The sequence below is a fragment of the Myotis yumanensis genome, unplaced genomic scaffold, assembly GCF_028538775.1.
Source record: "Myotis yumanensis isolate MYYU_CA2020_CCGP unplaced genomic scaffold, mMyoYum1.0.hap1 SCAF_6, whole genome shotgun sequence".
Lineage (NCBI taxonomy): Eukaryota > Metazoa > Chordata > Mammalia > Chiroptera > Vespertilionidae > Myotis > Myotis yumanensis.
The window spans coordinates 91,787,022-91,813,617 of NW_027223757.1; the positions used below are offsets into that span (position 1 = coordinate 91,787,022).

The 26,596-nt window shown below is 51.6% G+C and overlaps 1 protein-coding gene across 1 annotated transcript; it reads right to left on the minus strand.

Annotated features, from left to right (window-relative positions):
* Positions 1-536: 536 nt before the first annotated feature.
* Positions 537-25,928, minus strand: DEF6 (DEF6 guanine nucleotide exchange factor). The gene is made up of 11 exons (XM_070418718.1): positions 25,797-25,928; positions 12,138-12,278; positions 11,353-11,538; positions 9,519-9,755; positions 9,288-9,434; positions 4,589-4,697; positions 4,092-4,390; positions 3,078-3,244; positions 2,767-2,965; positions 1,307-1,397; positions 537-1,111 (listed from the first exon to the last, which is right to left on the minus strand). Exons 1-11 carry the CDS (start codon positions 25,890-25,892, stop codon positions 888-890), a joined length of 1,896 nt encoding a protein of 631 aa, XP_070274819.1. The 5' UTR covers positions 25,893-25,928; the 3' UTR covers positions 537-887.
* Positions 25,929-26,596: the final 668 nt, after the last annotated feature.

The window sequence follows — 26,596 nt, forward strand, 5'->3', positions numbered from 1 at the left end:
TCAAGACACATACAAGAATCAACCAATGAATGCATAAATAAGTGAAACAACATTGATATTTCTCTCGCTCCCTCACTAAAAAAAAATAATCATCAGTAAACAAATATGGGAAGAGAAGCAAGTTTGGAAAGCTTTGGACAAGTTACCTGACCTTTCTGAGCCTGAATTTCTACACATGCATAACATCTACATCTCACAGTTGCCATGAGGATTAAGTAACCTGGGAAATTGCAGGGCATAGAATAGGTAGATGCTCAAGAAACACTTTGGTGACACTAATAACAGTTCTTGCTCACGTGCCAAGCACTTAATCCTCACAACACCCCGATAAGGTAGGTACTATTATTATCCCTATCTTACTAACCTGGGAACTGAAGCACAGAGAGGTATAGAAATGTGGCCAAAGTACCCAGTTAGTGAGTGGCAGAGTGTACTTTCCTAGCCCCTGTACTATATGCCTTATTCTTTCTTGGGCCTATCACTCGGCTTGAGGGAGGAAGAGAGGAAACGGCAGGAAGAATGGACAGGAGACCTGATTAATAATTCACTCCAAGAAGTTTTTATTTGGAAACGTGCCTCCACGACTTGGTGGCAGTCTGGGGCTCATGGCCCCTGGCTTGCTTGTTTACTCTTTTCCAGCCCAGGGCCTAGGATCCTTGGGGTTAAGGCACAGGATCAAGTTTTCAAGGATCAACATCCCAGGCAGCCTTAGTGGCCTGGGGCCTGGAGCTGCCTGGGTTCCATTCCGGATTGTTTCGTGGTTGGAGGGCCTCAGCCCCTGACACCAGGTCCTCAGCTCCCTTTTTGCAGGGGCCAGTGTCACCCACAGGCCAGCTGTGGCCAGGTCCTGGTGGGCATGAGGTTGGGGGGAAAGAGGCTAGCAAAGGCTAGTTTTCTGGTTCTGGGTCCAGTTTATCTTCCTGAGGGACGGAAGCCGAGATGGGAGCCTCATCCCCACCGTTGAGGGACTTCTGCTGCTCACTGGTGCTGGGTGAGGTGGTCCTGCTGCCCTGGGATCCCCAGCGGGTCAGGCGCTTCAGGGAGGAGTCGCGGCGGGCAAGGAGAGGGGGCTGGAAGCCCGTGAAGGAGCTGCTGGTGGTGGGACGCTTGTCTGGCAGAGAAAAGGCAGGCGAGTGTCAGGAGAAAGGTACTGCGAAAGGGAGCGGTTGACAGGCCTGGCCTCAGCCCTGGGGAAGAGGACCTTCTGGCCTCCAGCCCTGCAGGCTCTGTAGGTCTAGAGGTGCCCCTCGCCCTCCCTTCTCCCTCCTCACTCCGGGGAGAGCGCGGAGGTCTAGCCCGTTCTCACCTCCAGGTTCAATGGGATGCATGAGCCTGTTCATCTGGACATTCCAGTGTCTCACGTTGGTGCTGGCCTGGCGCAACTTCCGCTTGGCGGCCTGGGGGACACGACACAGCCAGTGGGGCGGGGTCAGAGCCACTATCCAAGACAGGGTGTCTTGACCGTTACAGGAGCACAGGCCCCTTAGGATGTGACCAAGGCTGCTGACTGGCTCCTCAGAGAACTCATGCATATTCGCAGAGTGAGGTATATATACAGAGTTGGTATCCAATTTCAGGGGACTCATAAGACCCCCCCACAGGGTTGCAAATAGTCATAATTATAGTTTCCATTTATTAAGCAGCCAAGATGTGTTAAGTATATTTATTATCGTATTCAACCTCCAGAGCAGACGTTAACCACAAACAAGTGCAGAAGAGGTTAAGTGACTGGCCGGGGACACACGCTGACCTGACACCACTGCCCCACTGCCTCTCAGGAACTAGTGAACAAGCCTCTGCTCCGATGTTCACCCGCCCTTAGCCGCAGGGGGTGGCGTTGTAGAGGAACTTTTCCTTTCCATGTTACATATTTTTGTGTGTGAATTTTTTAAAAAATATATATTTTATTGAATTTTTTACAGAGAGGAAGGGAGAGGAATAGAGAGTTAGAAACATCGATGAGAGAGAAACACCGATCAGCTGCCTCCTGCACACCTCCTATTGGGGATGTGCCCACAACCAAGGTACATGCCCTTGACCGGAATCGAACCTGGGACCCTTCAGTCTGCAGGCCGACGCTCTATCCCCTGAGCCAAACCGGTCAGGGCTATGTGTGAATTTTTTATGATGACCACGTAAGCCAACAAAGGAAGATAAAATAAACACTATTAATAAGAACAAAACATCAAAATATAAAACCTCTCTTCCACAGAGATTTGTGCTTCAAGGAGAGGATGCAAAATACAGGGATAGCAAAATAGGATCTTGGAAGAGAAGGAGGAAAAATTTTGCCCAGATTAATAGTAATGATAAAAATAGCAGCTAACGTAGCCCTGACCAGTTTGGCTCAGTGGATAAAGCATCGGCCTGCGGACTGAAGGGTCCCGGGTTCGATTCCAGTCAAGGGCATGTACCTTGGTTGCGGGCACATCCCCAGATGTTTCTAACTCTCTATCCCTCTCCCTTCCTCTCTGTAAAAAAATCAATAAAATGTATTTTTTAAAAAATAGCAGCTTACGTTTCTCCATCCCTTACTACATATGAAATATCACCTATTATCTCGTTCAATCTCATAACCAGTCCCCATTCCCCAATGAGGGACTTGAACTCAGAGAGGTCAGGCAATTCTCCAAGGTCACAGCTAGAGGGGATGCAACCAGGGTTTGAGGAAAGGCGGGGACGGGGGTGGGGGGTGGGGGGAGGGGAGGGAATCTGAGGTTACGGCTCTCACTCTGCGAGTCACCGCCCGTCCATCGCAGGCCTCACCTCCACGTCCTCATCCGCCCTCTGCCGATTCTGCCGCACCTCCTCCAGCTGCTGCTGGGCCAGCTGCAGGGAGCGGCTCTGCAGGGCCATCTCCTGCTGCAGCTCTTGCTTCTCCTGCTGCGCCTGCTCGATGTAGCGCTCCTGGTCCTCCTTCATCCGCATCAGCCGCTTCAGCTTCTCCTCCTCCTCCTCCAGCAGCCTGCGGCCGGCCGGGCGCACTGAGTCGTCTCCAGAGCCCAGGCACCAGTAGGCGCTCAGCAAGCGGGGCGGCGGGAAGCCGGGGAGGGGAGTCCGAGGTCCCTCAGCCTTACCTGGTCTGGGCCAGGCGCACGGCCTCCTCGTCCCGCCGAGCTTTCACCTCCAGTTGCAGAGCCTCCTGCAGCCTCTGCTGCATGTCCTCCAGCTCCTCGATGCGCTGCCGCTGCCGGGCAGCCTCCTCCTCCTTCAGCTCCATCTCAGCCTGCATGGACGCCCGGGCCTGCCGGGGCGCAGAGCAGCTCAGTGGGGCCCAGGGCAGGGAGGCGGCGGGCGTGCGCCCTTTCCCCAGCGTCCTGCTAGGCTGGCCCCACTAGTTCTCTCCAGGAGAGTGTCTGGGGAGTTCCTGCCTGTCAGCTCTTCTGACCCGATCCCTTTCCGAGAGCCTGGCTAGGCCAGATAACCATCAGCGAGCTGATGCGCCTAGCACCAGCCTTAATCATTACTATTATATGTGATAACATAATGTGTTATAATTAAGGCTGGTGCTGGGAAGGGAGTGACTATAATTAGAATAATTGTTATGACAGCTGTTTCTCATTTGATCCTCACCAGACCTCTGCAGTCAACATGCCCCTGGTAAGTCACTGAGGGACAGAGAGGCGGAGTACCTTGCCTGCGATGCCAGGGCTCCGAAGAGGCATCGCTGGGAATGAATGAATGCACGTGTCTGACTCCAGTTCTAGATCTCTTCAATCCTAAACCTCACGGCCTCCACACGCTGAGTACGCCCCCACTTTCATCCCCCCTTCCTCCCATCCTGAATTCCCCAAATTGGTTTCATTGTAAACTCAGATCAAGTCTAGTGTAATCTACTCCAACCCGAATCCAAGTTCATCCCTAATGACGTGGTCTTTAGGGCTCCGGCCCTACCCATCCGTTGGCTCAAGCCCCACCTCACACCTTCTCTTCCCTCAGCCACCCCGCTGCCAGTTTCCTGCACCCTCCACCCAGTCGTATCCCTCACAGGCCCCGTCCCGCCCCGGGCCCTGCCCCTGCCCCGGACCCCGCCCCCGCCCCGCCCCGGCCCCGCCCCCGCTCCGGCTCGGCCCCGCCCCCAGCGGCCTCACCTGCTCGGCCTCGCGCAGCTGGCCCTCCAGCGCCTGCTGCAGCTCCTGGTGCTGGCTGCGGCGCCGCGCCTCCTCCTCCTGCAGCAGGCGCTCCGCCTGCCGCTGCGCCTCCTGCAGCAGCTCCAGCTCCTGCAGCTTCCGCTCCTTCTCCTCCTGCAGTTGCTGCAACCGCAGCAGCTCCTCCTCCTTGGCGGCTCGGCGCCGCTCCCGCTGCTCCCGCTGGTCCCGCCGCTTCTGCTTCAGGTCTTTGTGCAGCGATGTCTTCCCCTCGGCCTGCAGCCGGATGGCCATCTGAATGGCTGCGAAGGGAGCGGGAGGGAGTCAGCAGGCGGCTAGCCCGAGGCGGGGCGGCTCGAGGTGGCCCGCTGCCGGAAAGGGACCTTAGGAGTCGCTGGAGTCGCCTCCAGCCTCCCGCTGGGCAAAGTGTCATCAGCCACTTTACACAGATGAGGCGACTGAGGCCCAGCCAGACACAGGCCACCCCGTGAGCAACTCACCAGCGGTCCACTCCTGGCGCTGGCGCGTGTCCGAGGCGCTCATCTCGTACGTGCGCGAGGCCGTCTTCACACAGAACATGCAGCGCTTTCCCTCGCGGTCAGGCAGCACCTGGGAGAGGGCAGGTGTCCAGGCAGGCTGGGCTCACTGAGGTCAGGGTCAGCTCCAGCTCCAGCCCCTACCCCTCCTGGCTGACCATCTTCCCTGGCCACCCTCCCACTCTGTTTGCTGGAGCCTGTGTGCCCAGCTTGGAGTTAGGTCTGGGGCTACGTGTGTCCTCACAGCTCTTGTAGACTTTGCTCTTTGAAGGGGAGTGGGCTGTTTCCATCTTGGTATCTCCCCACAGGGCCTAACATCTAGTCGCCACTCAGTGTTCATGCAGGTCATGCTTGAACACCTCCAGTGACCGGGTCCTCACTATCCAGAATGTTCTCCATTCATTTATTTCACAGATATTTTGGAGTGTCTGCTGAGTGCCACTCATTGTTCAGGCATGTGGGATACTGATGTGTGCCTCACAGACCAAATCCCTTCCTGCTAAGCTACACTCTAGTGGAAAATAATAGTTACCACGTTTTGAGCTTCTTATGTTGTAGGGTCTGTACTGGTGTTTTATATGCATCATTTATTCACTCCTCCCAGACAACCTTGTCAGCCAGGCATCATTATCTCCACTTTACAGAGAAGGAAGCCGAGGCTCTAAGAGGCCCAGAGCTTGCCCAATTCACACTGCCTGTTAGTGGTGGAGTTGGGATTTCTGCCTAGATCTGTGTTCTTGCCACAGTGACACCTGTTTCCTCATTTGACAAAAATGGACAGAGCCTAGGGTGGCTATAATAATTTTTTAAAATGTAAAATAACAAGTGTTGGTGAGGATATGGAGAAATTGGAACCCTCATCCACTGCTGGTAAGAATGTAAGCAGGTGCAGCCACTATGGGAAACAGTTTGTTCCTCTAAAAGTTAAATAGAATAACCCTATGATCCAGCAATTCTACTCCTAGGTATGTACTCAGAGAAATGAAAACACATCTCCCCCCAGAAAGTTGTACATGGATATTAATAACAGCATTATTCACAACTAGAGGCCTTAGTGTACGAAAATTCGTGCACCCGGGGGGGGGGGGGGGTAGGGGGTAGTCCCTGTGCCCTCTCGCAGTCCAGGACCCCTCAAGGGATGTCCACCTGCTGGCTTAGGCCCGCTCCCAGGGGGTTGGGCCTAAGCTGGCAGTCAGATATCCCTTTGGCAGCCTGGGAGCCCTTGGGGGATGTCCTACTGACGGCTTAGGCCTGCTCCCCATGGGAAGTGGGCCTAAGCTGCAGTCAGACATCCTTAGCGCTGCCGAGGAGGCGGGAGAGGCTCCCGCCACTGCCGCTGCTCTCGCAGCTGTTAGCCCGGCTTGTGGCTGAGCAGTGCTCCCCCTGTGGAAGCAAACTGACCACCTGGGGGCAGCTCCTGAGTTGAGTGTCTGGTGGTCAGTGCATGTAATAGTGACCAGTCGTTCCCCCATTAGGGTCAATTTGCATATTACCCTTTTATTATATAGGATAGCAAACAGATGGCAACAACCCAATGCCTAGCCTATATAATAAAAGCTTAATATGCTAAGTGTCTGGTCATTCGTTCATCCATTCAACCAATCAAAGAGTAATATGCTAATGATATGCTAAGGCCGCTCAACTGCTCGCTATGATGTGCACTGACCACCAGGGTCAGACGCTCCAACTAGTAGGTTAGCTTGCTGCTGAGGTCTGGCTGATCGAGACTGAGTGAGACGGGCTGGACATGCCCTGGAGCCCTCCCATGGCCCCTCCCCCCACCGGCCCCACCCACGATCGGCCCCCAACACTTCAAGCAGGGGCAGGGCCGGCCAGCCAATCACCTGTGGTCCCTCCCCCCAGCTAGCCTCACCCCTAATGGGCCCCCATTGGGGGCGGGCTGGTCAGACCCCACCCGTGCACAAATTCATGCACTGGGCCTCTAGTCAACAAATAAATTGAGAAGCAAAATGTCGTATATCTATAATGGAATGTTATTCAGCCATGAAAAGGAATGAATTCCTGATCCATGCCACAACATGATGAACCTTGGAAACATTATGCTAAGAGAAATAAGCCAGACACAAAAAACCCAAATATTGTACTATTCCACTTATATGAAGTGCCTAGAATACTTATTCATGGAGACAAAGGAGGGGTGGGTGAGGATGAGGATGAGTTATTGCTTAATGGGTACAGAATTTCTATTTGGGATGATGAAAAAGTTTTGGAAACAGGCAATGGTGATGGCTACACAACACTGTGACTCTATTTAATGCTACTGAATTGTACACTTAAAAATGTTAAAATGGCAAATTTCATGTTATACATATATTTTTCCTACTATTAAAAATCTTTTTGTGCCTGGCTGGCATGACTCAGTGGTTGAGCATTGACCTATGAACCAGGAGGTCACGGTTCAATTCCTAGTCAGGCAACATGCCTGGGATGTGGGCTCAGTTACCAGTGTGGAGCCTGCAGGAGGCAGCTGATCAATGATTCTCTCTCATCATTGATGTTTTTATCTATCTCCCTCTCCCTTCCTCTCTGAAATTAATTTAAAAAATTTCAATTTAAAAACCAAACCAAACCAAAAAAAACCTTTTGTTTTAAACCTCTAAAACAAGCATGTCAAACTCGTGGCCCATGGCTGCATGTGGCCCACAACGAATATTTTTGTGGCCCAGCCAATATAACAGTAAGAAACGTTTTAATAAAAATTTTTAACTTAATTTTTACAATATCTTGTTATACATGATCTATATATATAAAAGCCTAGCCCTGGCTGGTTTGGCTCAGTGGATAGAGCGTCAGCCTGTGGACTGAAGGGTCTCAGGTTCGATTCTAGTAAAGGGCACATGCTCCAGGTTGTGGGCTCAATCCCCAGTAGGGGGCAAGCAGAAGGCAGCTGTTCAATGATTCTCTCTCATCATTGATGTTTCTATCTCTCTCTCCCTCTCCCTTCCTCTCTGAATTCAATAAAAATACATATTAAAATAAATAAACAAATAAATGCTTAAGTGACCGTTACAACTGTGTCACTATGATGCACACTGACCACCAGGTGGCAGATGCTCAACACAGGAGCTGCCCCCTGGTGGTCAGTGCACTCCCACAACCAACCTTCCGTGGCCAGCCCAACCTCCTGTGGTCCCCCTCCCTGGCTGGTCAGCCCCAATCAACCCCGATTGGAACTGGGCAAGATAGCCCTTATCAGCCCCCATCCCCGGCCAGGCCAAGAAACCCCACCCGTGCACAAATTCGTGCACCAGGCCTCTAGTTATTAATAACGAACTACAATGTTTGCTTATGACTGATTACTATAATCATGGTGCATTCATTTTCCCTTATGCGCCTCACGCACAGATGCACCATTTCCACTAATACTAGCAGCGAATATTTTAGCAGCCGATTGCCATGTCATTAGTCTTGGGCTGACTTGTTTGGTGTGCACGACAGGAAATATTTCGTTTTTGGAGAACAAGAAAAATAGGTTTATTTGCGTTTCGCTTATTAATTTGTGCAGTTATTCAGTGTCTGGTAAGTTAGTGTTCAAGAAAAAAATTAATTTTGATTAAAATGTTCTATTATTTTATGTTAATGATTACTCACTTATTTCAGCCCTTTGTATTCAGCATGTCTCTATCGAAATAAAACTACATTTCTATGAAAATTGAAGCTTTTGGGTTTTTGTGGCCCACTTAAACTTAAACTTTGCTTATTTGGCTCGTGTTAGCTTTTGAGTTTGACATGCTTGCTCTAAAATAATAATGGACACAGCCAAGGGAGGAAGAGGGAGGGGAAGGGGGAAAGGAGAGGGTGGAGGAAGAACAGGAGGTGAAGAGTTGCCAAAGGGAATGGACTTTGGGTGAAGGAGAAAGACCTTTAAAGCAGATTTTGAGGTTTTGCTGGGTAGTGTGAGACAAAAGCCGTCTCCTCTGAAATCTTTAGCAAAATCCACATTATTCACCAATGACTTTGCAGGTTTTTAAAATATATATATACATATATTTTTAAAATATATATTTTTATTGATTTCGGAGAGAAAGGGAAAGGAAAGGAGAGAGAGAAAAACATCAATGATGAGAGAGAATCATTGATCGGCTGCCTCCTGCATGCTCCCCACTAAGGGTGGAGCCTGCAACCCGGGAATGTGCCCCCGATGGGAATCAAACCCGGGACCCTTCAGTCTGAAGGCCAACGCTCTATCCACTGTGCCAAACAAGCTAAGGCTAAAAAAAATTTGTTTTTTTATTGATTTCAGAGAGGACGGGAGAGGGAGAGAAAGATAGAAATATGGATGAGAGAGACACTCCCATGGGCTGCCTCCTGCACACCTCCTACTGGGTACTGAGCCCAGCCCGCAACCCAGGCATGTGCCCTGACCAGGAATCGAATCTGGGACCTTTTGGCCCATGGGGCATGCTCAATCCACTAAGGCACACCCGTTGTGTTGCAGGTTATATATATATATTCCCACACACCTGACATGGATAAGAATGGCCTTGAGGTACCCAGGTACTAGTATGTTTGGGTTACACACATCTAAGCAAAAACAGTCACTGGCTTTTCTCCACTCGCCCTCCTGAGCCTCTTGCCCTCACACCCCACAGAAGGACTTCTGGGCCCCAAGGTGCGCGCCAGCCCTCCCCTGCCCCCTTACCTCCACGCAGCACTGCCCGTCCAGGGGGATAGTGCCCCTTTTCTCCTTGCACTCTTCATTCCCAAAATAGCAGAGGCAGCTGGGCTGCAGCTGGAACCAGCGTTCCGCCCAGTTCCTCCTCAGGTGCCCTCGCTTCCACAGGTAGCCCTGCCAGACAGGGCAAAGTCAGAGGCTTCACTGCCCCCCTTCACTCCTCCTTGGGGTCCTCCCCTGTTGCCTGCTTGGCCTGACCTGCTTCAGGACATCTTGGATGAGCTCCTGGTAGACCTCGTGGATGGCCATGCTGAGGGTGTCCCGCCCCACGCCTCGAAGACAGCGGCCGGAGTTGAAGAGCTCCAGGAACTGCCAGACGCTGAGCCCCCCGGAGGTCTGGGCCGCCTGGGCCTCCTGGGCCAGCAGCTCCTCCAGCTCCGCCAAGCTCACCTCCAAGCTCATGCTGCTGAGCACCTTCTTCAGCAGGTACTCCACCTGCAGGGGGAGAAGGCCTGTGACTGCCCAGGCAGTGTTGCTGGTGCCAACACTAGGGGGCGCTCCCCACCTGGCTCCCAGAGCCTGGGCAGAGGTGACCAGGAACAGGGGGGTGGGTGTGGGGACAGAAAACTAAACTGGTGGACCAGGGTAGAGATTTGGGAGGGGATCCTGGAGTCACAACCCCAAGTCAGGCATCCACTCCCTTTCCCCAACTTACAGTCCCATTCCTTCCTGCCTTAAATGAAGGGCAGGCGAAGGTAGGCGCTATAGGCTAGGCAGGGGTTAGGTAGGGGCGAGGCAGAGGCAGCAGGTCACAGAATATATCAGAGGGGGTGCAAGAGCCCTCTCATCCAATACCCTCACTTAGCAGATGACAAAACTGGGCCCAAAGGGGGAAGTGACTTGTTCTAAATCACACAGCAAGTTGGTGCCGCCAGAACTTGACTCGGGTCTCCTGAATCCCATGTGAGCCCTCTTCTGAGCCCCAACCCTGGGGGCCCGCCCTTATGGGAGGGCGAGGGGCCTGACGCTGGGGGTAAGCAGGGCAGGGACAGGAAACCTGTTGGGGAGGAACCGGAAGTGGTGGTTGGGGTACATCCTGCTGCAGTTGGTTCACACTGTGTGCTGATCACAGCAGCAAGCAGCCTTCTGGGAGGCCACCTGCCCTGACTGGCAGGGTCTGGCAAGGCTGCCACCCCGGTGTGTGTAGATGGACACACGTCCCTCTCCTGCCCCAGCAGCTTCTTGGGAAACCCCGGGTCTCAGCTGGGACTGGGGTGGGGTGTGCCAGTTCAGGGCTCAGGTGGCTCCCCTCAATGTTCCCACAAACAGAAGCAAGGATACAAATCTGAGAGCAGTCAGATGTTTTGAGTACTTTGTAAACACGGAGGACCCTCCCCGTTTGCTCTAATTCGAAGACTTAAGTTCACCCTGACACCCTCACAGCCAGAGGGCTGAAAGGGCGGGAGAAGGCTGAGCGGATGGGAGCGGGTGGAGAGCAGAGGGCGGCAGGTTGACGGAGAAGGGGGCCGTGCCCTGACCTCACTGATGAGTTGAGGAGGGAGGTTGCATTCCTGGTCTCTACTCCCAGGAGACCTCCCTAGTCCTGCGCTGAATCTGCTACTGCTCCCTGTACTGTGGCAGGAGGGGAAAATCTGGAGCCAGGTCAGATGCAGTTGTCCACCTGGAGTAACTGAGAGAGGTCCTAGAAGGGTCTCCCGCCCCCTCATAGCACACCTTCTCCCAGGGCCACAGTCCTCAACTCCTGCATCTGATCTTAAATGTTTTTGTTTTAAATGCCCAGTAATGAATCGGCATTCACACCTCTGTGTAAATAGAATTGCAGGTCATTTTCCGGCTGTGAGGCCAGCAGGGTCTGAGGAAGTGTGGTTTTGCTTCTCCTGGGAGAAGGCACAGGTGTTCTGATAGGGGCGGTTGGGGGTGCCCGCAGGTAGCGGGGTGGAGCAGGCATCAGCACGGGAACACAGAGAAGAAAGGGGATGTGGGAAAGTACAAAGGCCACTGGGCTTCCTTCACGGTGTGGCTGAGGCCTGGCCTCAACTGGTGCAGTCCCTGGGGCTGCCATCACCCTCACCTCATCGGGAACCATGATCAGAGGGTACTTGTCTTCAGACAGGAAGTTGAAGAGGCACCAGAGGCGGAAGGCATCCTGATTGGAGAGCATGCTGTTCCCGTTGCTACCCGCCCGGTAGTTCTTCTTGGCCGTCAGGGTCCAGCACAGCTCATCAAAGTGCTCCTTAACAAAAGCCCCCTCTTCCACCTGCCCCCAGGCCTGAGGTCAGCCAAGCAGGCCGCCCAGCCCGGCTCTACCCCACACCAGGCTCCAGCTGGTTTCTCCTGCTCCCCACCCAGCCAAGTCCCCTCTAACTGAGGTATCCCTGAGCTGATTACCAGGTAACTAGCTGGTTCCAACCACCCTGACCGCCCCCCCCGCCCCCCCCCCCCCCCCACACACATCCACACCCACCCAAGTTCCCTTAGCCCAGAGGAGAGAGAAGGAAGGCCCTGGCGGGGTGGACAGTCAAGAAGAACCTGAGAAGACAGTGAGTGACAGGAGGAGCAGGGGGGACAGCAGCAGGGGAGCTGGAGAGCTCTTTGTACAGGTTACAGCCTGAAGCTGGAGGTGGGGCCCGGCAGGGAGGGGGCGGGAAGCTGTGGGAAGGGTGGAGGCTAGGAGGGAGCTGAGGGAGACCCAAGGTGAGCTCAGGGGGGCAAGGAGGGGTGAGTGGCTGGGAAGTGAAGGATGGACAGGGGAGAGGTACAGAGGGGACAGAAGTGGGACTTTGTGGGGGAGGACATGTGTTGGGTGCTGGCTGGGAAGTGGGGAGAAGTAGCGGTGCCTCCCCCCACTGGGCCCACCTTGTCCAGGATGTACTTGTTGAGGTAGGGCATGTATCCCTGGCTGGACACGGGGCCATCGTCATCGTCTCGGAAGTGCTCCTCCAGAGCCACGGGGTCGTGGGGGATGTGCAGGACCGTGTACAGGTTGTGGGACAGCACCTGAGACAGAGGGCAGTCAGCCTCCCTGCACCCCCGCCCGAACCGGGCCCCCAGACAGCCCCCACCGCTGTCCCCTTCCCCATCCTGGGGAAGTCCTCTGCACTCGTCATGCAATTCAATCATAACTGAAACACACACAGATATAATGGAATATTATTCAGCCATAAAAAAGAATGATTTTTGCCATTTGCCACAACATGGGTGCTAAGTGAAATAAGTCAGAGGAAAACAAATATGTATAATCTCAATTATATGTGGAATCTAAAACAAACAAACAAACACAAAAAACCCTCATAGATTCAGAGAACAGACTGGTGGTTGCCAGCGGCAGGGGGAGCGGGTGGGGAAAATGGGCGAAGGGGGTCAAAGTTACAAACTTCCAGCTGTAAAACCAGTCACGGGTGCAACGTCCAGCGTGATAACGGCAGTTAATAGCACTGTATTGCGTATTTACAAGTTGCTAAGAGTCCATTTCTCCAGCAGGAGGGAGGTTGGAGCTGAGGAAAAGAACTACATGTCTTCCAGGGCTTTGAGGAGACCAGATGCGTGGCCTTCTGGCCAGGCGTCTGCCATTGCACATTGTTGCAGCGATCATTGTGTCCCTGGGGGTTGCAGCTTTCTGTGAGTTTGCTGTGGGGGAACCAAGAAAGAAGGCACTTGCAGATTCCCACAGGAACTGTAATTCCAGGGAAGAGTTTGAGGAGATGAAGAAGGCTGGCATCTCTGAGTGCAACGTGACCTTGGAATGTAAGGAATTTCTTTGGGTTGAATTCCATGGGAGTTTGTCACTGAGCTGTGCTCCTGAATATGAAACAGGGATATCTGAGCTAAGGCAGTGATGGCGGACCTTTTGAGCTTGGCGTGTCAGCATTTTGAAAAATCCTAACTTAACTCTGGTGCTGTGTCACATATAGAAATTGTTTGATATTTGCAACCATAGTAAAACAAAGATTTATATTTTTGATATTTATTTTATATATTTAAATGCCATTTAACGAAGAAAAATCAACCAAAAAGATGAGTTCGCGTGTCACCTCTGACACGTGTGTCATAGGTTCGCCATCACTGAGCTAAGGAATAGTTCTCTTGATAAAGAAATGATTTGATAAATAAATGATTAAGAAATAAGAAAGAGCCCAGTTGGCGTGGCTCAGTGGTTGAGCATTGACCTATGAAACAGGAGGTCACGGTTCGATTCCCAGTCAGGGCACATGACTGGCTTGCAAGCTCGATCCTGGTGTGGGGTGTGCAGGAAGCAGCTGATCACTGATTCTCTCATCATTGATGTTTCTATCTCTCTCCCCTTCTCATTTCCTCTCTGGAATCAATAAACATATATTTAACAACAGCAAAAAAATAAAAATAAATAATAAATAAGGAAGTTGCTAAGAGAGTAAATATTAAAAGTTTTCACCACAAGAAAAAACCTTTTTTGGTACCTACACGTGGTGATGCATTTTAACTAGACTTATTGTGGTGGTCATTTCCTAATACAGTTGACCCCTGAACAACGTGGGGTTAGGAGCACCACTACCCCCACCTCCACCCCCACAAAGTCGAAAATCCAAGTATAACTTTTGATTCCTCAAAAACTTAACTACAGCCCTGGCCCAGGGGTTGGAGTGCCGTCCTGTACACTGAAGGGTTGCGGGTTCGATTCTCAGCACATACCCAGGTTGTGGGTTTGAGCCCCAGTTGGGGTACCTATGGGAGGCAACAGATCGATGTTTTTCTCTCACAACAGTGTTTCTCTCTCCCTCTCCCTTCCCCGCTCTAAAATCAATTAAAAAGAAACATTAAAAAGCTTTTTTAAAAACATAACTACAGTTGTCCCTTGGTATCTGCGGGGGATTGGTTCCAGGACCCCGTGGACACCCAGCTCCGCAGATGCTAAAGTCCTTTCTGTCACATGAAAGGATGGCGTAGCATCCAGTCGGCCATCGCTATTGGAACCCCAACCACGGACTGAAGAGACTGTTTGACCCACGGTTGGTTGAATGTGCAGATGTAAACCGGTAGATAGGGAAAGCTGAATGTATGTCTACTGAAAACTACCCCCATATAAGTGGACCCGTGCAGTTCAAACCTGTGCTCAAGGGTCTACTGTACGTACAAATAGTGAATCATTACACTGCACGCCTGAAACTAATGTTAAATGTCAATTATACCTCAAAAAACAAGCACAAAAAACCTAAAACTTATATACTCACTCTGCACCAAAAACTGAGCTAAGCACTTTGTGTATACTTCAGTTAACCCCCATAATAACTGTTTCTATGCCTATTTTAGGGATAACAAACAATAAACCTAGGCCCTGAGACATTAAGTAACCCACCCAAGGTCAGAGAGCTGGCAGAGCTGGGATCAACCCAGGCAGCCACGCTCTGAGCCACTGCGTAGGGAGGGGGGTCTGTCCTCTTTCAGACAAGGACACAGAGGATCGAGGCGCCACCGGCAGCAAGAGCCTGCCATTCAAACACAGCTCTGCAGACCCCAAAGCCCAAGCACTTCCTGCGATGTGGGGCTGTCGGCAAGGAGACGGCCTGTCACCCAGGACAGAAGCCCCAACCTGACTGGTTCCCACCAAAGACTCTGTGCTCAGGCTGCAGCCTGCCTGGTACCCGGGTGTGTCCGCTGCCATAGGCGGTGTGAGATTCCAGGCCCCGGCCTGGTAGAGATGGAAGGGAGCTGCAGAGGGTTCAGAGGAGCGTCCTGAAAATGGTCTGTGGGGGACAGATGTGGAGGACAAGGCCTAGAAGTGATGGAGGCCATAACGGTAATGGAGGGGAAGCAGGGGTTGGTTAACAAACCCATAATATTAGACACAAGAGGTTGAAGTTTGAACAAGGAAATCGGGGTGTGGAGGGATGCCTTGAGGTAATTCTGCTATAGTACTTATCACACAGCATAAACGATCAGTCACTGTGCACACCTACTATGTGCCAGCCACTGCATGAGGTGCTTTCTCATGGCTGACTCCACCATCAGTTAACCTGGGAATCAGCTCCTCTGAGGCAGAGCTGGCAACATCTACAGAGGGCATGCGTGCCCAGTCTTCGTTTCTCTGTTCTCTCCTGTGACAGGAGGGGGAGAAAGGACTGAGACTTCTCCCCAATGTTCTTAGGCCTCAGGTTCAACTTGGCAAAGTGGGATGTTGGGGGGCTCAGCAGATCGTGTTTTCTTTCCCCTAACTTCCCTCTGGGCAGCCATCCCTGATCCCCACCCCAACCCTCTTTCCCACACTCTTCGAATGATCTCACATGCCATCTTTGGTTTCGCCTTCTCTTGTTCTAGAGGACAGCAGAAGTTTCTTCCTCATGAACTCTGCCCCCTCCCTATTTTGATAATAGAGACTTGATTTCCCCTATTCTCAGTATCTGTGCTATTGACCATTTGCACCCCTACCCCACCTGTCTGCAAGGGTGGGCACATCAAGGTCACAATGATTGCTTCAAGGAAGGGCACATGACCAAACTGGGCCAATGAGAATCAGCCCTAGAATTTTGCTTCTTCTGGTGAAAAACAGGTATACCCTTTCCATGGAATTGTTAAGTTAGTGCAGCTGACATCTTTGTCCCATTGTGGGAAGTGCCTGCCTACAAATAAAGCCATCAGTGAAAAAAGCAGAATCAAGAGATAAAGAGAGTCATCATTTCAGAACGTGATCCAGCCATGCCTGACATCAATGCTATGCTTAGAGTCCTGGTTAGGTGAGCCAGTAAAAAACATCTTCCTTTAGTTATCTTCAGTTGGGTTTCTATCATTTATATCCAGAAAAAACATGACTAATACATCTGTGATCACAGGACACCAATCCCCAGTCCAAGAGGAGCCACTGGCTCAATGCCCCTTACAGCCCAGGGTGACTAACACGAGAGAAATATCCACTTCTGGAGAGACACGCGTTACTCTAAGAGTTTTACATATTTCCACCTGTTGCCTCCTTATCTTCCTTCAAGTCTCTTAAAGCCCGGCCCTAAGAAGCTCCCTGCATAGCCCAGCCAAAGCGCTACACTCCAGTGGCGGGCATGGGGTGGACGCCTTCACACTCTGAGCCTAAGCGTTGGCGTCAGTAACACAGGATAACGCCTGCCGTGGCTGTGAGGCTGAGTGCCAGACTTAAGTCTGCACCGAGCAAATGGCAGTTCCCTTCCTGTATCGAAAGTGCAGTTTGTGTTGTTCATCCTCAACCAGAGGACATTTTCCCATGGATTTTTGTTATTTATTTATTTATTTATTTATTTAAATTTATCTTTATTGTTGAAAGTATTACAGATGTCCCCTTTGTTTTTTTTTAAGTATATTTTGTTTTTTTTTAAGTATATTTTATTGATTTTTTATAGAGAGGAAGGGAGAGGGATAGAGAGTTAGAAACATCGATGAGAGAGAAACATCGATCAGCTGTCTCCTGCACACCCCCCACTGGGGATGTGCCCACAACCAAGGCACATACCCTTGACCGGAATCGAACCTGGGACCCCTCAGTCCTCAGGCCAATGCTCTATCCACTGAGCCAAACCAGTCAGGGCCCCTTTGTTTGTTTGTTTGTTTTTCCCACTGAGCCCTCTACCATGCACCTGCCCCACCACTGTATTGTCTGTGTCCATGATTTTTAGAGAGTGGAAGGGGGGAAAGGTGGGAGAGAGAGAGAGTGAGAGAGAGAGAGAGAGAGAGAGAGAGAGAGAGAGAAACATTGATGTGAGACATCGATTGGTTGCCTCCCACAGGCACCATGAATGACTGAAACTGCATGTGCTGACATTCTAGCCACTTAGCAACACCAGCCAGAGCAAAAGTGAGCTTTTTTACAAACAAATTGACATAGACGCAAGAGTCGGATCAAGTCCTGAGGAGGCTGTGGAGAAAAGGAGACTTGAATGCCCTACTTGTGAGGTGTGATTGGTAGTCTTCCTGGGGGCAAGGATCTCTCAAACTTAAAGAGCACGAGCCCAGCATTTCTATGCATCCAACCCACAGATGCTCCAGGGAACAGCTACATGCACGAATGCTCACGAGGCCTGTTTATCATGTGAAGAGGTGGAGACAGCCTGAGGCTTCCTCAGGAGGGGAAGGCACAGTGTGTTGCAGGCCTGTGTGTGCTCATGGGCAAGTAATTTAACTTCTCCAAGGCTTTCATCTTCTCTGGGAGGGCCATAAGGGGGCCTGTTCCACAAGGATTTTTCTAAGAAAGAGCTTGTTAGCACAGTGCCTGGTGCCTATTCCTGGACTAGAGTCGCTCTTAATTCCAAACCCCCAAGGAAGGTGCATAGTGCGTTGTTTAACAACAGCTGTGAGCCATTTTTATTAGTATAAACAGACATAGAAAGCTATACGCAATATATGGGCAGGTGAAAAAAGTAAGCTGTAGGATAAAACGTTTGTAAAACAAATGTGTGCTAAGATTAGGTTGAGCCTTACCGAACGGCTATTTTGGTAGGTTAAAACATCAGAGGTCAGCAATTTCATATGTTCAACCTTATATATTTACTAGAGGCCCGATGCACTAAATTCGTGCAAGGGTAGGCCTTCCTCCCTCCCCCAACCCACCCCCGCTGCTGACTTCTCAGCCCTGGCCCCCGCCCGCACCCACCTTGGCCTGGCACTACCCACGTCCGCCACCATAGACCCCCGGTTCCCCGGTACCGCAGAGCCCCCCGCCAGCCCCTCGATTGATCACCCTGCAGAGGGTGGCCTGGGCCTCCCTCTGCAGGGCGATCATGAGGTGATGGCAGGGCCCCCTGACCAATCACATTGCACCCGCCTTGGCTGGCCTGGCGCCAGTGCGTGTCATAGCGTGGTCGACCAGGCGGTCATTCTGCTGTTCAGTCGTTTGGTTGACTTGCATATTATGCTTTTATTATTATAGCTTTGTACATAGAAAAAAAAAAACTAGCCCTGGTGGTGTTGCTCAGTGGTTAGAACGTTAGCCCGATCAAAGGGTCGCAGGTTCGATTCCCAGTCAAGGGTGAGTGCCTTTGTTGCAGGTTCCATCCCCTGCTCCAGTCAGGGTGCATGTGTGAGGCAACCAATCGATGTGCCTGTCTCACATCAGTGTTTCTCTCTCTCTTTCTCTCTCCCTTTCCTTCCCTTTCACTCTCTCTAAAAAAAAAAATCAGTGGAAACCCCCACACTCCTATCCCCATTTCTACTTTAATTTCCTCCAAGTCATGTATCAGCTTCCATCAGATGATCCTTTTTTACTTTTCTCGTTTATCATGTTCTCTGCCTGCAGTGGTAGCACCACAAGGGCTGGGGTAGGCTCTGTTTGTCTTACGGCCGCATCACTGGGCTGGCACACAGTGCATGCAATAAATCTGTTGAATGAACCTAAATGCTTCACGGGGAGAAGAGGAAAAATACAAAAGCCGGACAGAATGGACTGAATCTCTCTGAGCAAGTTAACCTCACTGGGCCTACTTTCCTCTCTAAAAAGGGCGCTCAAGGAAATAACGTACAAACCCCGCCCACCCCAGGATAGAGCCTGCCACACGGCAGCACATGCGTTAGCTAAGCCACCTTTCTCCTTGGTCTATGGGCCCACACTGTCCTCCTGTAAGACCTACCTTTCTCACCTGTACTTTTTGCCAGTGGAATCTGAGGGGCCCAGGGCAGAGGACCTGATCCCCATGAGCTGTCAGGAGTCAGGACAAGGAGGAATTAAAGGCTCCAGACACTCAGGGCTCAGGGCCTCTCCGCAGAGAGCTCAGCAGACCTCAGACTGCCAGGCTTCCGGTGCCTGGTGCGGTGGGGGCTGGGCGGGGAGCAGGTGTGGCCAGAGGGTCGTGCTGGAAGGAAATGGCCGGGATGGGGCCAGCAGGAGCCGTCAGTCCTCAGCCCCGAGGCAGGGACGCTCACTGCGCTCATTTTGCAGAAGAGCACGTCAAGGCCTGCTCTGGATCTCTAGGCTACGCTGGCTCTGGCTGAGCATCAGAATCGTCTGGGGAGCTGGTGAAACTGAAATATGCTGGGCCTGCCCAGACCTACTGACTCAGAGTTTCCTGGGGTGGGGTCCAGGTGTCTGCAGTTCACAGGCTGCCATGTGGCCTCCCTCAGAGAGAACTCCCACAGGCCCCCCCCACCCACCCAGGTAGCCCTGACCTCTGGGTTGGCAGCCATTGACCTTGGACAGGTTTCATTTATTCACTGTTTCCTCTGGAGGCATGTGGGGGAGTGGTGATCCTCTGGGGGTTCTGGAGTGCCCTTAGAGCTCAAGTGCAGGGATCGGGGCTGCTGCCGTGCCCACGGCTCTGTAGTTTCCAGCCCTCAGGAGTAGATGCAGATACAGGGGCTTTGAGGACCCGTAAAAGCACCAAGCAATGACTGCAGAAAGACTGGACGGTCACTCTCCCCTCCTCCCTCCTCCATGGCCTACAGTCTTTACATGTATCTAGGTGCTAAGTGATTATTTTAAAATATGCAGATCTTTTAAAGAATTACTGAATGTATTTTTCTCAACCAGCGGGTACTAAAGTTTGGCTGCTACCATGAGGGAGGAGCACTGGGAATTTTAAAAGGCCAGAGCTGTGTGCCTGCTGAGAGCAAGAAGGGGCTGGAAGGGCTGGGTGTGGGCATCAAAGGGAAGAGAGGCTCCCTCCGAAGAGGGAAGGAGAGCCGGCGTCAAGGCTCAGTTTCACCTATTTGATGCATTTTGTTCACATTTATTTTCGTAGGTTGCTAGCTGGATAGCTTAGTGATCCCCAGTTCAACCCTAGGACTTTGCAGATGAGAAACTGGAGGTCCAGAGATAGCAGTGATTTGCCAGGTCACCCAGCTGGGGAGTGATACAGGTATACAACTACGTGACTTTGCATCGAGTGGTTTACCATTAAGCCATCCTCCCCCTCTGAATTCCAGCCTGAGGAGACCAGCAGCTGGTAGAGGTCAAGGCAAAGCTGATGACCTCAAGCCAGCAGATTCCTGGAGTTGTTCTTAACTTCCCCTCCACCAAGAAGGTGTTGTCTCTCTCCAGAGGAGGCAAACAACTCTACTGAGCTCTAGGACTACCCTGAGTGCCGACTGGAAGCTCAAGAGCTTCCCCGAGCCAAGTAGGGAAGCCCCAGTTCGCCCTCCCTGCCTTCCCCGGCTCCTGTCGGCCAAGGGGACGTGGTAGGCCGGCTCCCTCCTAAGATCCTCATCAGCCAGAGACATGATGTCCCACCCACACCCCCAATCCTAGGCCCCTCACTGTGGGCCTGGCAGTCTGGGTCAAATTCTCAGTGGGTCCCCCATTAGGCCTAAAACCAAAGCTGCCCCCCTAATGTGGCCATTAGGAAGCCCAGCCTCCCCAAGGGACCCTCCCTGCAGCCCTGTCAGGGCTACTTGCTCCTAAAGTTCTTTAGGGAAGGAGGTTCTGAGGACCCTGCAAAAACTCAGTCCTCAACCCCTGAGAAATTCTATGCTCAATCCCAATCCAAAAATGTCATTCCTATTGCTCTAGTTTTTAAAAAATTGACTTCAGAGAGGAAGGAAGAGGGGGAGAGAGATAGAAACATCAACGATGAAAGAGAATCACTGATCAATTGCCTCCTGCACACCCCACACTGGGGATCGAGCCCACAACCAGGGTGTGTGGCCTGACCGGGAATCGAACCATGACCTCCTGGTTCATAGGTCGACACTTAACCCAACTGGATAAAGAGCACTGTACTTTCTAAAAGAATTCAAAGAGAGGAAAACTCATCTGATCTCGCCCCTAGCCTTCTCTTCTCCAGAGAAAACACTCCTGACCCCTTGGGCTACTGTTCAGAGGACCTGCTGTTCTTCCTCTTCCCTCTGGCCTCATCATGGCTTTGCCCAGGACAGTCAGTGGCAGCCCTTCTACCAACACATCAGAGCAGAAGTGGCGACTTCACAGACACACATAGCTTGCTCTGGCTGGTGCAGTTTTCCTGCTTGGCTCCAACCAAGGACTCCCAGCCCAGGGGCAGTTTTAGTGAGGAGATGCTACCCCCAACTTATCCCTTCTCCCCAAGTTTTTTTAAAGGGGAGAGGGTGGAGGGTGAAACCAAGATGGTGGCATAGGTAAACACCGGAAATTGCTGCCTCGCACAACCACTTCAAAAATACAACTAAAAGACAAAACGGACATCATCCAGAACTACAGGAAGGCTGGCTGAGTGGAAATTCTACAACTAGAAGAAAAGAGAAAAGCACACTGAGACTCAGAGGAGGTGCGGAAGTAAAGTGCAAAGGTACGGAGGCGCATGCGGAAAGGGCTGGCAACTGAGGACGCGGTTGTCTTTTTCAATTAGGATTGAGTCTCAAGCTCTGACTGCTCTGAACTCCAGTTCCGGGCGAGTCTCTGGGGACACAGACTCATACGGAGAAACTGGACTGTCTGTCATGGGTCGGAACTCGAGGGCGGCTTTCTCTCAGAGGTGCTTACAGCAATTACTGGGACACTGAGACAGGGGCCTCTTAGGGTAGGACTGAGGAGCAGCCATAACTGTTTGCTCTGCCCTGTTGATCCCCTGAGACCCCACCCCACCCAAGCTGTGCGCAGAGGCTTTTGCATATGCCCTTTGCAATCTGAAAATTACCTAACATACTGCAGCTGGGTCCGAGAGACCCAGAACTTCCAAAAGAAGGTCCAAGGCCCCACAGCAGCTTGTATTGCTTCACAGCTGGGCCTCATGTGGGCACCTCCAAACCCCAAACAAAGAAGAGGAATCTGCAGATCTCTCCATAGCTCTTGCTGGGTAGCCTCAGGCAGAGGCTAAATTAGCACCTCCTTAGAGATGCTAAGAGCCAGTGTACCCAGTGGTCAGAGTGGGACCATCCAGATTACAACTCCTCAGATCCATAAGGGACACACTCATGGGGCAGACTCAGTGAGCACTGAAGTCCCACTGAAGCAAGTCTTGTCCCAGAAGGGTGTCTCCAGCACAGAAGTTCTCCCACTGCAGACATAGCTGATTCTCACAGCCAATTGGCCTGGAGGTCAATTCCTCCCAGTGATACCTACAACAATCAAGGCTTAACTACAACAAGACTGTGCACAAAGCCCACAAAGGGGTGCGCCAAGAGTGTCCACCTCAGGTAATTGGGGAGGCTGAGCCACTGGGCCCTATAGGACACCTAGCACAGAAAGCCACTCTATCAACACAGGAAAGCATAAAAATGCAGAGACAAAGAAACAGGTCACAAATGACAGAAATGAAGGCAAGCAAACCACTGGATATAGAGTTCAAAACCATGGTTACAAGGTTTTTCAAGAATTTTCTAGAAACCGCCGATAAATTTAGTGAGACCCTCAAGAAATCTAGTGAGACCCTCGAGGTTATGAAAAAGGACCAACTAGAAATTAAACATATACTGACTGAAATAAAGAATATTATACAGAGTTCCAACAGCAGACTAGAGGATCGCAAGAATCAAGTCAAAGATTTAAAATACGAAGAAGCAAAAAACACCCAACCGGAAAAGAAAAAAGAATCCAAAAATATGAAGATAGTGTAAGGAGCCTCTGGGACAACTTCAAGCGTACCAACATCCGAATTATGGGGGTGCCAGAAGAAGAGAGAGAGCAAGACATTGAAAACCTATTTGAAGAAATAATGACAGAAAACTTCCTCTACCTGGTGAAAGAAATAGACTTCCAAGTCCAGGAAGCACAGAGAACCCCAAGGAAAAGGAATCCAAAGAGGACCACACCAAGACACATCATCATTAAAATGCCAAGAGCAAAAGACAAAGAGAGAATCTTAAAAGCAGCGAGAGAAAAACAGTCAGTTACCTACAAGGGAGTACCCATACGACTGTCAGCTGATTTCTCAACAGAAACTATGCAGGCCAGAAGGGAGTAGCAAGAAATATTCAAAGTGATGAATAGCAAAAACCTACAACCAAGATTACTTTACCCAGCAAAGCTATCATTCAGAATTGAAGGTCAGATAAAGAGCTTCACTGATAAGTAAAAGCTAAAGGAGTTCATCACCACCAAACCAGTATTATTTGAAGTGCTGAAAGGTATCCTTTAAGAAGAGGAAGAAGAAGAAAAAGGTAAAGATACAAATTATGAACAACAAATACACATCTATCAACAAGTGAATCTAAAAATCAAGTGAATAAATAATCTGATGAACAGAATAAACTGGTGAATATAATAGAATCAGGAGCATAGAAAGGGAGTGGACTGACTATTCTTGGCAGGGGAAAGGGGTGTGGGGGTGCGGGAAGAGACTGGACAAAAATCGTACACCTATGGATGAGGACAGTGGGGGGCGGGGTAAGGGCAGAAGGTGGGGTGGGAACCAGGTGGAGGGAAGCTATGGGGGGAAAAAGAGGAACAACTCTAATAATCTGAATAATAAAGATTTAATTTTAAAAAGAAAAAAAAAGGGGGGGAGAGGTTGGATATCTCTCTCTCATCTGCTTCTTCCTCCGCTTCTGACCACTTCTCTATTGCTCTCTTGCCTTTCCGGCATCCCCACCCCCAACACTATCACTACTTCCTCCCATTCCAGGGTTCACCTCAGATGGCACGGGCTCCATATTTATGCCCCATCCACCACCTGCGGGAGACTCTCACAGCCAGCTCAGGTTCCCAGAGTGAGCCAGTTTTCTGTCGTGTGGAGGGAGAAATCCACCACTGACCTCGTGTGACTAAAGAGGCTGCTGTGGGCTCAGTTTGAGCTGTAAAGACAGCAAACAGTTCAATTATGCATGCTTCTCATGGAATCGTCCCTGCAAATACTCAACCTGTGGGGTGGGGAGCAGCCACTGGCCTGGTTAGAGGCCAAGACAGAGGCTCAAGAAGAGATGGATTTTGGATGATCTGCATTTCTTCTGTCTAAACTGAAGACCCCGCTAGATGACATGAGTGGCAATAAACGAATTGAAGTAGACTATAGGGAAGAACCTGCCAGTAGCGTTGTTATCCCAGGCGATCAGAGGCTTAGTGGAATCATTCATTGGGTGCTCACAGGCTGGCTAAGGGTTAGGTTGCGGGACAGGACCAGTTTGGGATAGCCAGTGACATTGCCTCCAAGATCAGCAGGGTAGGCGGCTGGAATGAGGATGCGGATAACACCTACCCAGTTCCATTCACCTCCGGTTTCTAGGCACCTCCTACCTTGGTCATTAAGAATGGAGATTTCCTTGAGACTACACCCCTATTTGGGAGTGCCCAGAGGAGACACCAGGAATCTAGGGCCTTAGCCTCATGCCAGGTACATAGTTGGTGATCAATAAATATTTGCCGAGTGAATGAATGAGCCCCTAAGGCAGGTCCAGAGAGCTGAGGCCTACCCTGCTCCCATCTCCCACTGTTCCCTGGTTCTAATAGTTCAGGGCAGCAATTTTCAACCCTTTTCATCTCACAGCACACATAATTACTAAAATTTTGTGGCACACCAAAATATATTATATTTTCTGCCAATCTGACACACACAAAAAAGTTTAAATTTAAAAAAAAAATCTTCACTCAAGGAGTGAGGATATTTTTTCCATTGACTTTTAGAGTGTGTGAAAGGGAGGTTGCCTCCTTCTTGCGCCCCAACTGGGATTGAACCTGCAACCAAGGTACATGGCTTTGACTGGGAGTCAAACGCAAGACTCATGGGTCTGTGGGCCAACACTCTCATCATTGAGCAAACTGGCCAGGGCAGGTATAATTTTGATTCATTCACACCGGATGGCTATTGTGGTGTTGGCTGTTGTTATTTTTTTATTTGGAAATCTAAGGGCAAAGAGGTCAGTGCCCCTGACTAAATAGGCATTGCATGTTTTAACAATTCTTGCAGCACATGGGTTGAAAAATCACAGGCCTAGGGTCTTGCTTCTTGCCCACTCACTAGGGTGGAGAAGACAGCATTCCCACAGGACTGGACGAAGGAAGGAGAGAAACCATTGGGCCTACCAGGCACTGTCTAGGGCCAGCGAACCTCAGGGCAATCACCGATGGCTCTCCCTGGGCTCAGATTCCACCCCCTTCCTACCTGAGGTCTCAAAGCTTAAGGCAACAGTTCTCTAACCCGAAGTGGGGGGAGGGGGAAGGGGAGGTAGGGGAGGGGGAGGTAGGCATCAGCATAAAGCCCTTCCCAGCTCAGTCCCGCTGGGAGGCAGGCTTCCCAGGAGCAGTTCTGCCGAAGGAGACCTCGGCCAATTTGGACTGGGAAAGGCTCTGTGAACCTCTCGGCCGCGGAAGTGACTGACAGGCATTAGCTAACTGTCTCTCTTCAAAGGCAGGAGGAAGCAGCAGGGAGGAGCAGGGTACGTGCCCAAGCTTGACTCCGGGGCGATGTGTACTCATCGCACGGAGTCTCGGACGTCACCTGGCCCGTGGCCCTCAGAAACCATGATGCCGCCTCAACATCCCGACAACGGCGGGGCAGGCTCTGGGCGATGGCTCTGCACCGCCCCTGCTCCCCGGACAGTGGGCAGCAGCCACCCAGTACTGGCCCCCTCCGTGCCTGGGCCTCTCGATGGCTGGGTGCCCGAGAGTTCAGTGTTCACGCCTGGCTCGGCGGCGGGGCCCGTGGGTGTCTGCCAGCCTCCCTGGGCCCCGTGTGCCCTCACCTTGAGCTGGGACTTGGAGACCTTGCCGCTCTTCTCCACGTCCAGCGCGGTGAAAGCGTACCAGATGGACTTCAGCAGCTCCTTTCGCAGGGCCATGGCTGAGGCGCCCGCCCACGGTGGCTCTGACACCGAGATCCGGTTTCAGGAAATGCAAACGGTTGCCGAGACCACAGAGGGGCTGGCGCGGGGCGAGAGCTCCACCTGCCTGCTCGCCAGCTGCCTGTGCTGACTGGCGGGGCCAGCCTGTGGCTCCTGCAGGGCTCTGTGGCTCCACTCGCCAAGGCAGGGAGGCCCAAGCCCCAGAGCTGGGGCCCCAGGTCTGTTCCGCTGGCCCCTGGGCTGCCAGAGACAGCCTGCTGTGGGCAGACGCAGGCCCAGCCTGGCTTTGGAGTCACATGGGGGTGAGGGGAGTCCTGTCTCATTCCACACTTACCAGATCCAACATAAACTACTTAACCTCCTCGAGCAGCTTCTCCATTGGTAAAGCAGGAAAAACACCCAGCCCCCGAGTTGTAAGAAGGCCCGAGAGCGGCCGTAAGCAGAGTAGGCGCTGGACAAAGCATTCCTTTAGTGCCATCTGACAGGACTGGGGGGTGGGGGCTCCTCCCAGGCAGGAGACAAAGGCAGCGGCACAGAACTGTGAGACTGGGCCAGGGCTTCTCCAGGTCAGGCGGACCTGGCACGTGACCTGCTGCCTCCTGTCCTCCGGGCTTTGGCTCTAAAGGCACTCAGAGCACTGCCCACTCGGGCCCCTGGCCCTGATGACCAGGCTGTGTCTGAGGCACACAGGGTGGGGCGGC

Excerpts from the sequence above, each read along its gene's own strand:
- DEF6 (XM_070418718.1), bottom strand. The coding sequence starts at position 25,892 with ATGGCCCTGCGAAAGGAGCTGCTGAAGTCCATCTGGTACGCTTTCACC. Across the intron at positions 2,966-3,077 it reads GTGCGCCTGGCCCAGACCAG|GCTGCTGGAGGAGGAGGAGG; the intron begins GTAAGGCTGAGG and ends GGCCGGCCGCAG. Across the intron at positions 1,112-1,306 it reads GCATCCCATTGAACCTGGAG|ACAAGCGTCCCACCACCAGC; the intron begins GTGAGAACGGGC and ends TTTCTCTGCCAG.